The sequence below is a fragment of the Eurytemora carolleeae genome, unplaced genomic scaffold (assembly GCF_000591075.1).
Source record: "Eurytemora carolleeae unplaced genomic scaffold, Eaff_2.0 scaffold22, whole genome shotgun sequence".
NCBI classification, from domain to species: Eukaryota; Metazoa; Arthropoda; class Copepoda; order Calanoida; family Temoridae; genus Eurytemora; species Eurytemora carolleeae.
In genome coordinates, this window is record NW_019396028.1 from 240,179 (window position 1) to 253,614 (window position 13,436).

General features: G+C 37.8%; 1 protein-coding gene across 1 annotated transcript; it reads left to right on the top strand.

The window, feature by feature from the left end:
- The first annotated feature begins 563 nt into the window (after window positions 1-563).
- Window positions 564-13,100, top strand: LOC111694862 (zinc finger SWIM domain-containing protein 8). The gene is made up of 11 exons (XM_023463909.1): window positions 564-787; window positions 2,428-2,766; window positions 2,947-3,134; window positions 3,306-3,396; window positions 4,349-4,552; window positions 4,671-4,773; window positions 5,256-5,602; window positions 5,932-9,624; window positions 9,855-9,998; window positions 12,127-12,216; window positions 12,425-13,100. The coding sequence occupies exons 1-11, from the start codon at window positions 728-730 to the stop codon at window positions 12,566-12,568; spliced, it is 5,403 nt and encodes a 1,800-aa protein (XP_023319677.1). The 5' UTR covers window positions 564-727; the 3' UTR covers window positions 12,569-13,100.
- Window positions 13,101-13,436: the final 336 nt, after the last annotated feature.

The following is a 13,436-nucleotide window of genomic DNA, read 5'->3' on the forward strand; positions in this document are numbered from 1 at the left end:
CCCCTCATTCACCAGCCAATAGACTGCCAGGCAGGCCTTGCACACTGGGCCAAATTTTCTCATTAAGTTAAAAAAAAAAAAATTAAGAATTTAGTTTTTAAGAGAAATTAACTTACATTTTTTCGTTGAATTTATATTTAGTACCAGTTTGTTGAAACCACTGTGTACCAGGGAGAATGGGGGGGGGGAATATATGATAAGTACACTTTACGTGAAGAAGGGGGGGGAAGGGCAGGAGTTAAGGTTGGGAAGGGAAGGGGAGGGGAGGAGAGAGAGAGTATTCTCACTCAGCTGATATAGCGTCACACATTCACTGTGTACAGATGGCGCTGTAAGTCTTTGTGCAGATCGGCCATGTTTGTTGATATTTTACTTCTATAAACATAATTAGCTAATATTTAGAGGCTATGATCGAAAAAGTGAACTCTGCATGGATCTGTAAACGAACGCTTACTAGTACACTTATTTTTTTTTAAATAAAAGTTGTTCCAAATTTTTCTCATTGAGGTGAATTTTTGAAATGAAAACCATCCATCTAACCTTTCATTTCTCTGCTCACTGAACATTTGTTTTTCTTTATTTATAATTAGCTTTTTAGATTTCAGATTTAGCTTCGTTTTGACTTCAGCATCCTGTATATCTATTAGTGCAGGGGTAGGCGGGGCAGTTAAAGCCCGCCCCCTCTTTAAGAGGCTGGGATTCGAAAGTGTTGATTGATCGATCTAAAATGTTCGAGTGGGAGGAGCAAGATCGATTCTCATTCGAGGATTCAGAAAGATTCGAAGAGGTAAAAATACTCATAACTAATATTAAAAGATAACAAATTAAAAAAAATTAAATTATTTCAAATTGGTTGTTTTTGTCGTTTGCCTCGATTTTGATTTTATTTTTAATTATATTTTAATAACGTGGTTCAGAGGGAGGAGGATAAAAAGAATGGCCTTAAAGTAGTTCAGACTCCGAAGTTATAAAGAACAAAGAAAGAGTTCTCATTTTGACACTTCGAGAGCTTGAAACCTACACGGGATATAAAACTAAAAACATTTTATATGCATGTTTAACATTTTCAATGTATTTTTTCAAAAACTTTATATTATGTTGAAATGTTTTTATCGGGATTTCGAGCATTAGTTATTAACAAAAGTTTTAAATCGATTTTCGATTTTTCTTGTAAATAATAATGCTAATAAAACAATATTTTGGTTGTGTAATGGGTTAATTAATTAGCTTCCTTGTTCTTTGTGTCTGTGAGTTTTAAACTTTTTTAAATTTTTTTTTTTTTACGTGAAAATATGCTACAACTTAAACACCCCCCCCCCCTTCCCCCCATACCCTCCCTACTTTTATTCACGTGACAAGCTGTGGTAGATAAAAGCTGTAGATAAGACAAACAAATATGTATTTTCTTCCTTTACGCTCATCAAACAATAAAGTTTATATTTTAACTTACAGAGTTTTTCAATCTAACTCATGCTACTGGGGAGTGTTCAACAATTAGTACACCAATAATATGGAAAAATAATCCGTGTTTTACTCATCAGATGTATTAACTTATAAATTTAAAAACCATATTAACCATCTAACCAAATGGGTCGAACTGTACATTTTATATTGTGTAGATATGATGAAAAAAGGATGCCTCCAATTATTTATATTTTCATATTAAAAATATGCAGCCGTAGTAAAACCCATGTATGATAATAAATCTTTAATGGGTTTACCATAAGGTTCCTCTGAAAGTGAATTAAAAGAGGCAAAAAAATGATATTAATGTGTTTTATACAGTTATACTAAAGATATTAAAATAATCAATAATAATATATTTAATACAAAAGATATATTAAAATGATCAATAATAATAATTATAATATTTATGTATTTATTACAGTTATTTACAAAAGATGAATCAAAATAAGCATTTATAATAATAATATTAATGTAATTAATACAATTATACAAAAGATAAATCAAAATAAGCCATAATAATAATAATGATTTAATACAATTGTACCGAAGATAAATCAAAATACGCCATTATGAATGTATTTAATACAGTTTATACAAAAGATGTATCAAAATAAGCAATAAAAGAAATATTAACATAACTAATACGGGTTTTACAATAAGTAAATTAAAATAAGCAATAATATTAATGTATTTAATACAGTTATACAAAAGATATCAAAATGAGCCATGATAAATTTTTTTATGTATTTAATACATTTATACATAAAGATAAATTTAAATAAGCAATAATAATATTTATGTATTAAATTCAGTTATATAAAAGACGAATTAAACTAAGCAATAATAATAACACTAATAATATATTTTATACAGTTTTACTTGGATAATGTACTTAATACAGTTTTACAAAAAAAAAATTAAAATAAGCAATGATGATATTTATGAATTGTATTGTTTCAGGATTCTCTTTGCTCTTGGATATCTGAACCTGAAAGTGTGGTCAACAACTGGAGAGGATGGAGAAAACAAAGTTCATTCATTGGACGGAATTTCTTCTCACGTCACCAGGACAAGGACGGAAACGTCCTTTCTCTGACCGAACTGGCTGCGAGAGAGGTCGCGAGCTCTATACCCTTCGAGGCCGTGGAGCAGGTGTTTCCTCCTGTCCCTGAACCTCTACAGCTGAGGATAGCGTTCTATAGTTTCCCAGACCTGGAGGAGGATATCCGTCTTTACTCTTGTCTAGCTCATGGGTCAGCAGATGAATTCACACGGGGAGAAAACCTTTTTAAAAACAAGGTATTTAGATCCTTTCAAATAATTTTAATCATTTTTCTTTGGGGAAAAATCATTTTTGTAAAAAGAAAATGTGGATTGATAAAGAAAGTTTCTTCGGAGTTTTGATAAGATTAAGGTTCCATATTTTTCCATTACTTTATTAGAATAAAACTAAATAAATACTAGTAAATTTATGTATAGGCTGTGAAAGAGCCTCTACAGATTGGATTCCATCTCTCTGCTACAGTTTCTAACGGGAGTCCTGGTAGTGGGAAACCTTCCCATTCTACCAGTGTAACCTTTGACAGGAAGAAAATAGTTTCTGTGCAGTGTAGTTGTGGTTCTAGTGCTGAGTGGTGTTGTCATCTTGTCGCTCTCTGTCTTCATAGGTACATCAAATTTATGCTTTTTAGTTTTTCTTAATGATTTTATTGTTATCCAATGATTTAAGTTAGGTTCTAGAGGCCGAGCAAAGGGATCAAACGAAACTCTCTTAAATACATGAAAGATTTGCGTTTTTAATTTCTGTTTTTAATTTTTAAATCTCTTTTCTTTGTCAGGATACATCTAGCTGAGAGTGTTAAACTCCGTGCTCCGGTTAGTGAATCACTCTCCAGGCTCAATAGAGATCAGCTCCAGAAGTTTGCTCAGGTAATAGTTGTCCTTTTTAGCAGTCTCCCATTAGTCCTACTAACATGTAATGTGTTCTTCATTGTCGTTATTTTTTTTATCCGGTGTCAGTCCTCTTAGTTCCTTTTTGATCTTATATTTGTCCCCAGCCCTTTAACATCCGATATTTGTCGTACAACTCTCATACGTTCTACTTTGTTGGTTCATTTTCAATCTGTTCTGTTCTTAAATCTTCTATCTGTCCTGGTCTTACATCTTCTATCCGTCCTGTTCAAAAACCCTTCTCATCCGTCCTGCCTTGTTTGTACAACAAACATCTTCTATCGTCCTGTTCTTACATATTCTATCCGTCCTGTTCAAACACCTATCATCCGTCCTGTTTGTACATTTTCTTTCCATTCCTGTTCTTACATCTTCTATCCGTCCTGTTCTTAAATCTTCTATTCGGCCTGTTCGTACGCCTCTCATTTGTCCTGTTTGTACATTTTCTATCCATTCCTGTTCTTACATCTTCTATCCGTCCTGGTCTTACATCTTCTATCTTTCCTGTTCTTACATCTTCTATCTGTCGTGTTCGTACATTTTCTATCCGTCCTGTTCTTACATCTTCTATCCGCCCTGTTCAAACGCCTCTCATCCGTCCTGTTTGTACATTTTCTATCCATTCCTGTTCTTACATCTTCTGTCCGTCCTGTTCTTACATCTTATATCCGTCCTGTTCTTACGATCTTCTATCTTTCCTGTTCTTACATCTTCTATCTGTCCTGTTGTTACATCTGATATCCGTCCTGTTCTTACGATCTTCTATCCGTCCTAGTACTTTATCAATGTGCTCTAGTTTTGTGTCCATCCTTCATAATTTGGAAATCTCTTTCTCTATCAATCCGTCCTGGATATTAAACGTAATTCCCTCAACATCTAATTCTAGTGTAAGAAATACTTGAAATTCTAAGTTTCAGCACACTATGTTTAGTATTTGATATCGGAGCTGTACCAGCAGATATTACCAACAGCACAGCGGTTACTCGATGATCTTCTCTCGGGTGCTCAAACCCTGGATATCAACGCTGAACCCGGCGCACCGGACCCAACTGCTGGAGGATCTGTTGGAGAACTATCTGCCTGGTGTCTGGATTCTAAAAATCTACGGGATAATATTAAAAAAATACTCATCAAGGTAAATTCAAGAATCCAGATTATCTTTCTTAAACAATTTGACTACTTCAAATATATAAAGAAGCTTTATAATTTTCAACAATATCTCCTCGAAATACTGATGAAAATCAAAAATTTAGTTTTGTATGCCTGCTCCGATAGTATTCTCTGATGTAAACTATCTATCTACTACAGCTCCTCCAAGTGCGCAGGAATGGTCGTCTTTTCTCCGTCCTCTCAGAGGTAAACATTTAATCCGCGCGCAAGGGCGTTTACATGAATTTACTAGGGGTGAACCATTGCTGCTAGGCTCACTCCTGTATCCGAACCTTTCTTCGTGTCATTTATTCTTTACTTAATTTATAATGCATAAATTTAGTTGTTTGATGAGCGCAAAGGAATTGTTTGTCTTATCTACCACAGCTTGGCACTTGGATAAAAGAAGCAAGGGGAATGAGGGGGGGATATAAGTTATAAGAAACTTCTTCCGATCATATTTTCACGTATGTTCATGAAAAACAGAGTTCCAAAATGTTGTATAACCGTCCTAATTGATGAGAGGACACAACGAACGATTGGCTCAATTTAAAATTTTGGATAACTAATATTTTTCATTTTGAATATATCCAATTTCGATGTTTTTGTTTAGTGTGTAGAAAATACTTGGGACAAAATACAAACATGCAACATATCAGATAGAAATTATTTTTTTTTAATTTTGTTAGGTCGAGAACCTGAAGGAATGTGGAACCTCTTGTCTATAGTTCGTGAGATGTATAAACGTAACGACAGGAACTCTCTTCCTTTGCTCGAGATTGTCACAATACAATGCCTTGAGACTGCTCAGATGATGATCTGGTGGTTTAACACTAAGGTTGCGTTCCAGCAGGCCGGCCAGAGCAAACATAATGTTAACAGTAACTCTCAGGCGTCTCAGAACGCTTGCAGCAGTATGTGCGACGAGATAGTTACACTTTGGAAGCTGGCAGCGCTCAACCCTTGTATATCTCCAGTAGAGAGGGAAACCTTGAAGAAGAGACTCATCCATTATCATACAACAGTAGTAGATAAGGTAGGAAACAGCTGCACAATTTTAATCTTGGATTTATTAAAGAAATCGTCATTGTACTCCTCACATTACCTCTTATTTTAATAATGCAATATATTCTTCATAACTTATGTCTGAGACCCAATTATATATAGACCTTTCTAGTTATATTTTAATGAGCCTTTTACTTATTATTTTTGAAATTAAATATAAAACAATCTAAACCATTATTGTCACCATTACTGTGAAGAAGATTTTTAAACGGTACAGTTTTGTTTCTGTGGACTATCCCTTGAACTATCCCTTTACCAATTTATAGAAATATATTTTTTATCAATTTAGTTTATTTTTAGGTTGAAACCAACCAAGGAAACATGACAGCGGGAAATAAAGGAACTCAGAAGACCGGAAAATTAAGTGATGTAGAAATATTCACAGGGTTTAAACCTGCCATTGAAGCTTGCTTTATGGACTGGGAGGACTACCCTATTCCTGGAGTAACGTTTGGTAGGAACCCTAAATATCTGTGCCCGTTTACTGTGTTCAAACATCCTTCTGATACAGAGGACGGGTCAGGACGAGCTGGTTGTGGTCAGGTCAACTCAAGCCAAGCTGTTCTACGCTGCGAGTTTCCTGGTGTAGGAACTCACAGACCTAGATCAGGACACGAGCACAGACCTAGGACACAGAGTGAAACCCTTGGAAGGATTGGGGAGGCTCTTGTAAGGTCTTCATTGAGCAGTGAGGAGATGCCCTCCGATGAGGGAGTAGAAGAAGCTCCGTCACAGTCGGAGGGAGAGGGAGCAGAAGGAGGAGACGACAAATTTCCGGAATTTATCGGAGCCTCTGCTATAGCTGCACAAAAATCCAAAGCTCTGAAGGATGGAGAAAAACTTGGAGATGAATCCTCTCCAGAAAGAGATATGGAATCCGACTGGTCCAGCGGACAGAGTGAAGCTCAACAGAGGATTGAAGAAACTAGAGAACCTGAACTTCCTGCTCCAATACCTGCCTCTGATCCACAGGATTATAGAGTCTACTTTTATGATCCCAAAGTTCCAGTTTCAACACAGAACGAGGATGGGAGCAAGGAAGAAGTTGATATATTCAAAAACCTGAGAAAAATCGAAGATTCTTGGGAAATTCTGTTCATGCGCGCAGAAGGCATTCACGCGCATGGTTACCACTCGCATGCTTGCGAGATGGCGGTTAGACTTGCTTTAGATATGCTGAAAAATCCGCCAGATCTCATTACAGATGCGCCGCCGATCTCCTTTAAGGGCAAGAAACGGCGTGCATGTGCGGCGTCTCATCAAATAACTCACACTGCCTCCACCACACTTACTCACTGCGCCTTTATCTGTACTGTACTCAGCGAGACCGCACAAACCCCCAACCATCTCTACCTGGCTTTTCAAATAGGAATGTTTGGACTAGAGATGGCCCGCCCTCCAGCCTCCACTAAACCAATGGAAGTTAAACTGGCGCACCAGGAGTCAGAGTTAGTTGCTCTGCTAAAGCGTTTACCCCTTGGTCAAGCAGAACTTGCAATTGTAAGGGAGCGTGCTATTCAGCTACGGGAAGGAAGTTTAAGATCTCGCGGAGAAGCTCTTCTTCCAATGATGTTGTCAAGCTTTATTTTTGAATCTTTAGTGTTAACTTCTGGGAGCAAGAATAACTTTACCAGTTCAAGAGTTTCTGGAGATGAAATTCTAGGATTTGAAGCGGCTGTAGCGGCGATAGGACTTAAAGCAAATGTCAGTGAAGCTGACCATCCTTTGTTGTGTGAAGGTACCCGGAGACAGCGAGGAGATCTTGCTCTCATGCTCCTGGTCAACTACAAGGACGACCCGGAAAAATTAGCAAAAATAATGGATAAACTGTTGGATAAGGATATTCATCAGATGTGCAAATCTCCCCTACTTCCCAATTACTATACTTGTAGATCAGGAACTAATGCACAGCAACAGATGTCCGTTAATGTACCTCCACCTGGTTATCCTGCCAACAATCCCAACCAACCACCGCCTCAGCAGAACCTGGCTAATGAAATGGTAAACCTTCATCTTGGTGCCCGGCCTAGGGACAGGGTTAGACGAGCATCTCGAGAGAATCAGCAGGATGGAGCTGCTGGGGTTAGGAGACCCGAGGGAGCTTCTCCACCGGATTGGGATAGTTACAAGGCCTGGGAGGCTAAGTTTAGATGCACAAACCTTAGAACTAACAAACCAAGAACTCCAGGACACCACATGGCCAGTATTGACAGCTCGGCACCGGAGACAGCAAGCTCTGACAATTCTCCAACGATGGTTAGACGGTTCCGCCCTCCTCCATCAGATAGCGGCAGTAGCGGAAACTCCAGTGACAGCAGTGGATCAAGGTTAGGTAGACCTCGGATTGAGTCTCCGAGTCAAGGAATAGTACCACCACCTCAGGTTCAACCTAACAGAACAGAGCAAAGTTTTGTCAACTATCCAATGCCTGGACCTGCAGTCTCGATGATGGAGATGACAAACCTAACAAGAACCACTCTACCTAACATAAAGGTTACAAGATTCAAGGGTAAGCGTGCTTATCCTTCAGTTCCCAATCAGCCAAGTGAGGCAAGCGCGCATTTTATGTTTGAATTGGCAAAGACAGTTTTAACAAAAGCTGGGGGTACCTCCACCACCTCCTTGTTTACAGAAAATACTTCAAATCAGAACCCTCGAGGACCCCAACGGGCCCTGCACATGTGCGCATTTCAGATTGGACTTTATGCTCTGGGTCTGCACAACCGTGTGAGCCCCAACTGGATTTCAAGAACATATTCAAGCCATGTGTCATGGATCACTGGACAGGCTATGGAGATCGGAGCTACAGCAATACGGTTCCTAATCGGGACATGGGAGGGTCATCTTACTCCTCCGGAGGCTGCAAGTATAGCAGACAGGGCAAGCAGAGGTCGTGACGCAGGAATAGTAACTTCTGCTGCAGAGCTTGCTCTTTCTTGCCTGAGTCAGGCGCATGCTTTAAACCCTAACGAGATAGCTCGGGCTATCCTTCAGTGTAAGGAGCAGAGTGATCTTATGTTGGAGAAGGCTTGCCTGGCCGTAGAAGAGGCTGCACGAGGTGGAGGAGTTTATCCTGAAGTTATGTTTACCGTAGCTCGGCATTGGTATGAGTTGTGGAAGACGCGAACCCCTGGAACAAGACAGGAGGATAATGACGGAAGACATCCTCCGACCTCCGGAGCAGAGTGTGTTCAAAATATGAACAATCAACTTCATCTCTCACAACAACAACATCAACAGCAGCAACTACAACAGCAACAACAACAGATGGCTGGACACCAGATTCCTGGTCTACCCATTGCAGGAAACCATATGCAAGTAGGGATGCAGTTCCCAATCTACTCCCTGATCCAGGGTTATCCCAACTCCTTGCCTCCACAGATACCTCTGCAGATGCAGATGTACGTGGGTCCGCCCCATCATCATATGTTGTCTGGTATACCTGTATCTACTCCCCAGGGAGGATACGCTCAGTTTCCCGGCCTAGGGCCTGGATTAGCCAACCTACCAGGTCTACAGATGTTCCCTAACATGCCGGATGGAGGTCCCAGGTTTAATATGGCAGGAGGTCCTCTGTTCCAACTGGCGCTGCCGAACCTCCAGGGGATGTCAATGCCGCTTCTCCCTACCCCACCCACCTCCCAGCATATACAGCAGGGAGTCCCTCTTCTTCCTCATCCTGCTCCAGCATCATCTCCCATGCAACCTCCAGGAGTACCCTCTCCCTCCTCTCCAGCAAACCATCATGGTGTCACAGGAAATGTTGTTTATCAAAGATATCTTCTCTCATCTTTTAGAGTTGGTATGCTGGCTCTTGAAACTCTAGGTAGACGGGTATCCGAGGATAGACCTCAGAACAAGTTTACTAGAAATCCTAGCTACGCGGATGATGTCAAGTGGTTGCTGAATGTTGCAAAGAAAATTGGTTTGCCTTATCTGCAAAACTTTCTGATGTGTGTCATGGCGACCGTGGTTTCTCCTTATCTCCTACAGGTGATTTTATGCAGATTTTTTTACGGGTTGTAAAGATTAATCAAGAAACTTGGTCATTATTGGATCTTTTAAAAAAATGGTCCTTAAATGATCCTAATAATAACAATGCCGCCCCTTACAAAATTCATGGACAAATATTCTTTCAAGGTTCACACACGAAAAATTTTTTTTCTCTAAATGTTATTAATTCTAAATCCTAAACCTGACAATTAGTCTCTAATTCTTTTCAGGATCTGACTTGGGAGTGTGGCTGCTTCCTTGCAGCTGCTCCCCCAGGAACCTCTGCAGGTTCTCAGCAGCATTTTGTTAACGCCGTTATTCAGCAGATTAGAACTCAACCTTATCTAACCTCTTTAGCTCAGAAATGTTACCAGGTATTAGAAAAGGTTCATAAATCAATCTTCTTTAAAACCCATATTACTTTTGTATGTTTTTTTTCTGTGTTAAAAAAATTGTTAAAGCTCCTCTAAAAGTCTGATTTAAAAGATTTGACATGATTGTTAAAACAAAATAACTTCATGATGCATAGGGGCAAAATATGTATACTGAACAGGGTGAGTCAAAAAAAAAAGTGATTTGCGGCGCCTGGTGCAAAATTGTACCTTTTTTGTGCAACTCTCCTGTATGGTGTTTTTTCAATATTTAAAAAAAAAAATTTTTTTTTAGTATTGCATTGGCCAAAAAAAATCCGAGAACCTTTTTTTCCTCAAAATCAAAAGTTCAGAAAAGAAAAATGTGTATATAAATTATTTCCATCGAAATCTAAAATTTTTAAAGATTGAATCACAGAAAATTCGCAAAATTGTAATGAGAAAATTTGCAATTTTCAGTTCTAGCCTAATTTTAAGGAAAAGTAGTTTGCTCTTTAGGTTTCAACTGAACATCTTATATTTAAAACTTTAGAACATACTAAGAAGAAAGGAACTAGAGAATTTATATAACTTAAAAATTAGACCAGAACCGAAAATTGCAAATTTTCTTCTTACAATTTTGCGAATTTTCTGTGATTCTATGATTCAATCTTTATAAAATTTTAGATTATGATAGTAATAATTTATGTACACATTTTTGCTTCTCTAAACTTTTTAATTTGAGAGGAAAAAAAGGTTCGCGGATTTTTTTTAAGCCATTAGAATATCAAAAAAAACGAAAAATTTCAGAGAATATATAATAAAAACACCATGCAGGAGATTTGCACAAAAAAGTACAATTTTGCACCAGGCGACACTTTTTTGACTCACCCTGTATAGTATGTATGTATAGTGAATATTAAATGCTAAGAAAACGCAATGTGCACTTTTTGTGCGACCCCTTTAAAACCATTAAACTATTCATGGGACGGTATACGCATAATTTCAAGTTACCCTCCAAACAAAGATGGCAATGTCCGATTTACAACGGTACCCTTGAAACTTATCCATACAAAGAAGGCAATGTCCGATTTACAACGGTACCCTTGAAACCCCTCCATACAAAGATCCCAATGCCCGATTTACAACGGTACCCTTGAAACCCCTCCATACAAAGATCCCAATGCCCGATTTACAACGGTACCCTTGAAACTTATCCATACAAAGATCCCAATGCCCGATTTACAACGGTACCCTTGAAACTTATCCATACAAAGTTCCCAATGCCCGATTTACAACGGTACCCTTGAAACCCCTCCATACAAAGATCCCAATGCCCGATTTACAACTGTACACTTGAAACCCCTCCATACAAAGATCCCAAGGCCCGATTTACAACTGTACCCTTCAAACTTATCCATACAAAGATAGCAATGCCCGATTTACAACGGTACCCTTGAAACCTCTCCATACAAAGATCCCAATACCCGATTTACAACTGTACACTTGAAACCCCTCCATACAAAGATCCCAATGTCCGATTTACAACTGTACCCTTGAAACCCCTCCATACAAATATCCCAATGCCCAATTTACAACGGTACCCTTGAAACCCCTCCATAAAAAAATCCCAATGCCCAATTTACAACGGTACCCTTGAAACCCCTTCATAAATAAATCCCAATGCCCGATTTACAACGGTACCCTTGAAACACTTCCAAACAAAGATGGCAATATCCGATTTACAAGTGTTCCCTTGCAACCTTATTCTGATAAAAAATATGGAAGATGAATTTTGATTCTAGGGCTGACTACGAATGTAGATTTATAATCAATTAAAAAATATGGAAGATACCGTCGTTTTTCTAACTTAGAAATTCCAATCTTTCATATAAGCAAGAAATGCGCAAGTCACTTGAGAAAGCACATATCAAAATAACAGTTTTCAAAAACAAATACATGAAGTTCTAATTCATACTTGATCAGTCAAATCTTTCAATGGTACCATCGTGAATCAGGCATTGTCATCTTTGCACGGAGGGTCACTTGAAATCATGCTCTCTTTAACCGTCGTTAATTGGTTTGGAAAATGATACGAATTTTTTCAGAAATCTAGTATGATTAATAATTGATTTATTGATATTTTATTTAGACGTATTACCAATGCATCCATCAGAAGGTTTACCATCTCACCCCAGGAGAATATGATGATTTTACAGCTATCATCATTCACGCTAGAAAGGTTAGTACAGATTTTATTCGAACATTGTGTTTGGCGAGCTCGTAAAGAAATATATAGTGTCGATGCATAGATTTTTTTTTCCATAAAGAGCATTTTTGGCCAAGACTGAAAAATGGAAAAAGGGTCGAACTCTTATGCCAAAACGATACCCTTAAAATCTGAGAGTTTCTTTGTCTGACCATGCTCCGAAAACTGACCAATATTTTAGGCGTTCCTTTGGACTGGTAACGGACAGAGTGAGTTCCAGAACCTGTTGAGTTCCTTGAGAAGAACCAAGTCTTGTAAGAAGGAACTCTGGGCCAAGATTACAACTGCTGTTCAGAACGCGAGCATGACGAGTCCTCCTCAGTAGAAAATATAAAATTTAGGAAAATTATAGTTTTATTGTCGAGAACTTTGTTCTCAATTTTCATCATGGTTTTCTATTCATCTCCGTTCTATCCTTATCATTCCTAAACCTTAGTTCCAGTGCTCGAATCCTAAGCACTGCTCAATCCACAATTTTCCTTGAATCCTGCCGAATAATGTTTTTTTTTCAACAGGGAGAGTTGTTAATAATGAATAAAAATAGTATTCAATCGTATTAGATATATTATAAACTTGTATTCTGAAATAGGGGTAGCTTAAATTCTTTCCATCATGATCATTGAACAAAAAATATTATTTAAGTTATGAAAATTATATTTTTTCTTCTATTATTGCGAGATAAATTATTGCTCCCCCCGCGTCGTATTAGTATATTTGTTTTCTTGCTTCCTGGCCACAGATTTAACATGTCTAGCGCCAGGATTAAAAATAAGACTGAAATAATTCCGAAATAATATTTTAACACTTAGTTTAATTTCTGGCTGTAAGTCGTAATAATAATCTATGTATGTTCGGAACCACTTTTAATATTTTATCCGAGTTCCTTTTTTACTTTATAATATACCCTTTGAATTGATATGATCCCTTATATAACTTAATTTTTTTATCTTTTTAAAACCAGTGACATTTGAAGTGGTTCCATAAAATTTCAGACGTTTATGTAATTTTCTTAAGTAACGATTCCATGAGATGTTATATTTTGCTCAGATTGTTTGAAAATTCAACCATTTAAACTCTCATAGAATCAGAAGAAGGCTGTTATCTATAGTTTTAAGGGAATTTAATTTTAAGATATTGTGAAAGTCGCGTGTGTAGTAAATATTGTTAATTAATATTGTTTTCAATAAATTTTC

Coding starts and splice junctions, on each gene's coding strand:
- LOC111694862 (XM_023463909.1), top strand. CDS start 728: ATGTTCGAGTGGGAGGAGCAAGATCGATTCTCATTCGAGGATTCAGAA. Junction 3,135..3,305: donor GTCGCTCTCTGTCTTCATAG/GTACATCAAATT, acceptor TTTCTTTGTCAG/GATACATCTAGCTGAGAGTG. Junction 4,553..4,670: donor TTAAAAAAATACTCATCAAG/GTAAATTCAAGA, acceptor TCAAAAATTTAG/TTTTGTATGCCTGCTCCGAT.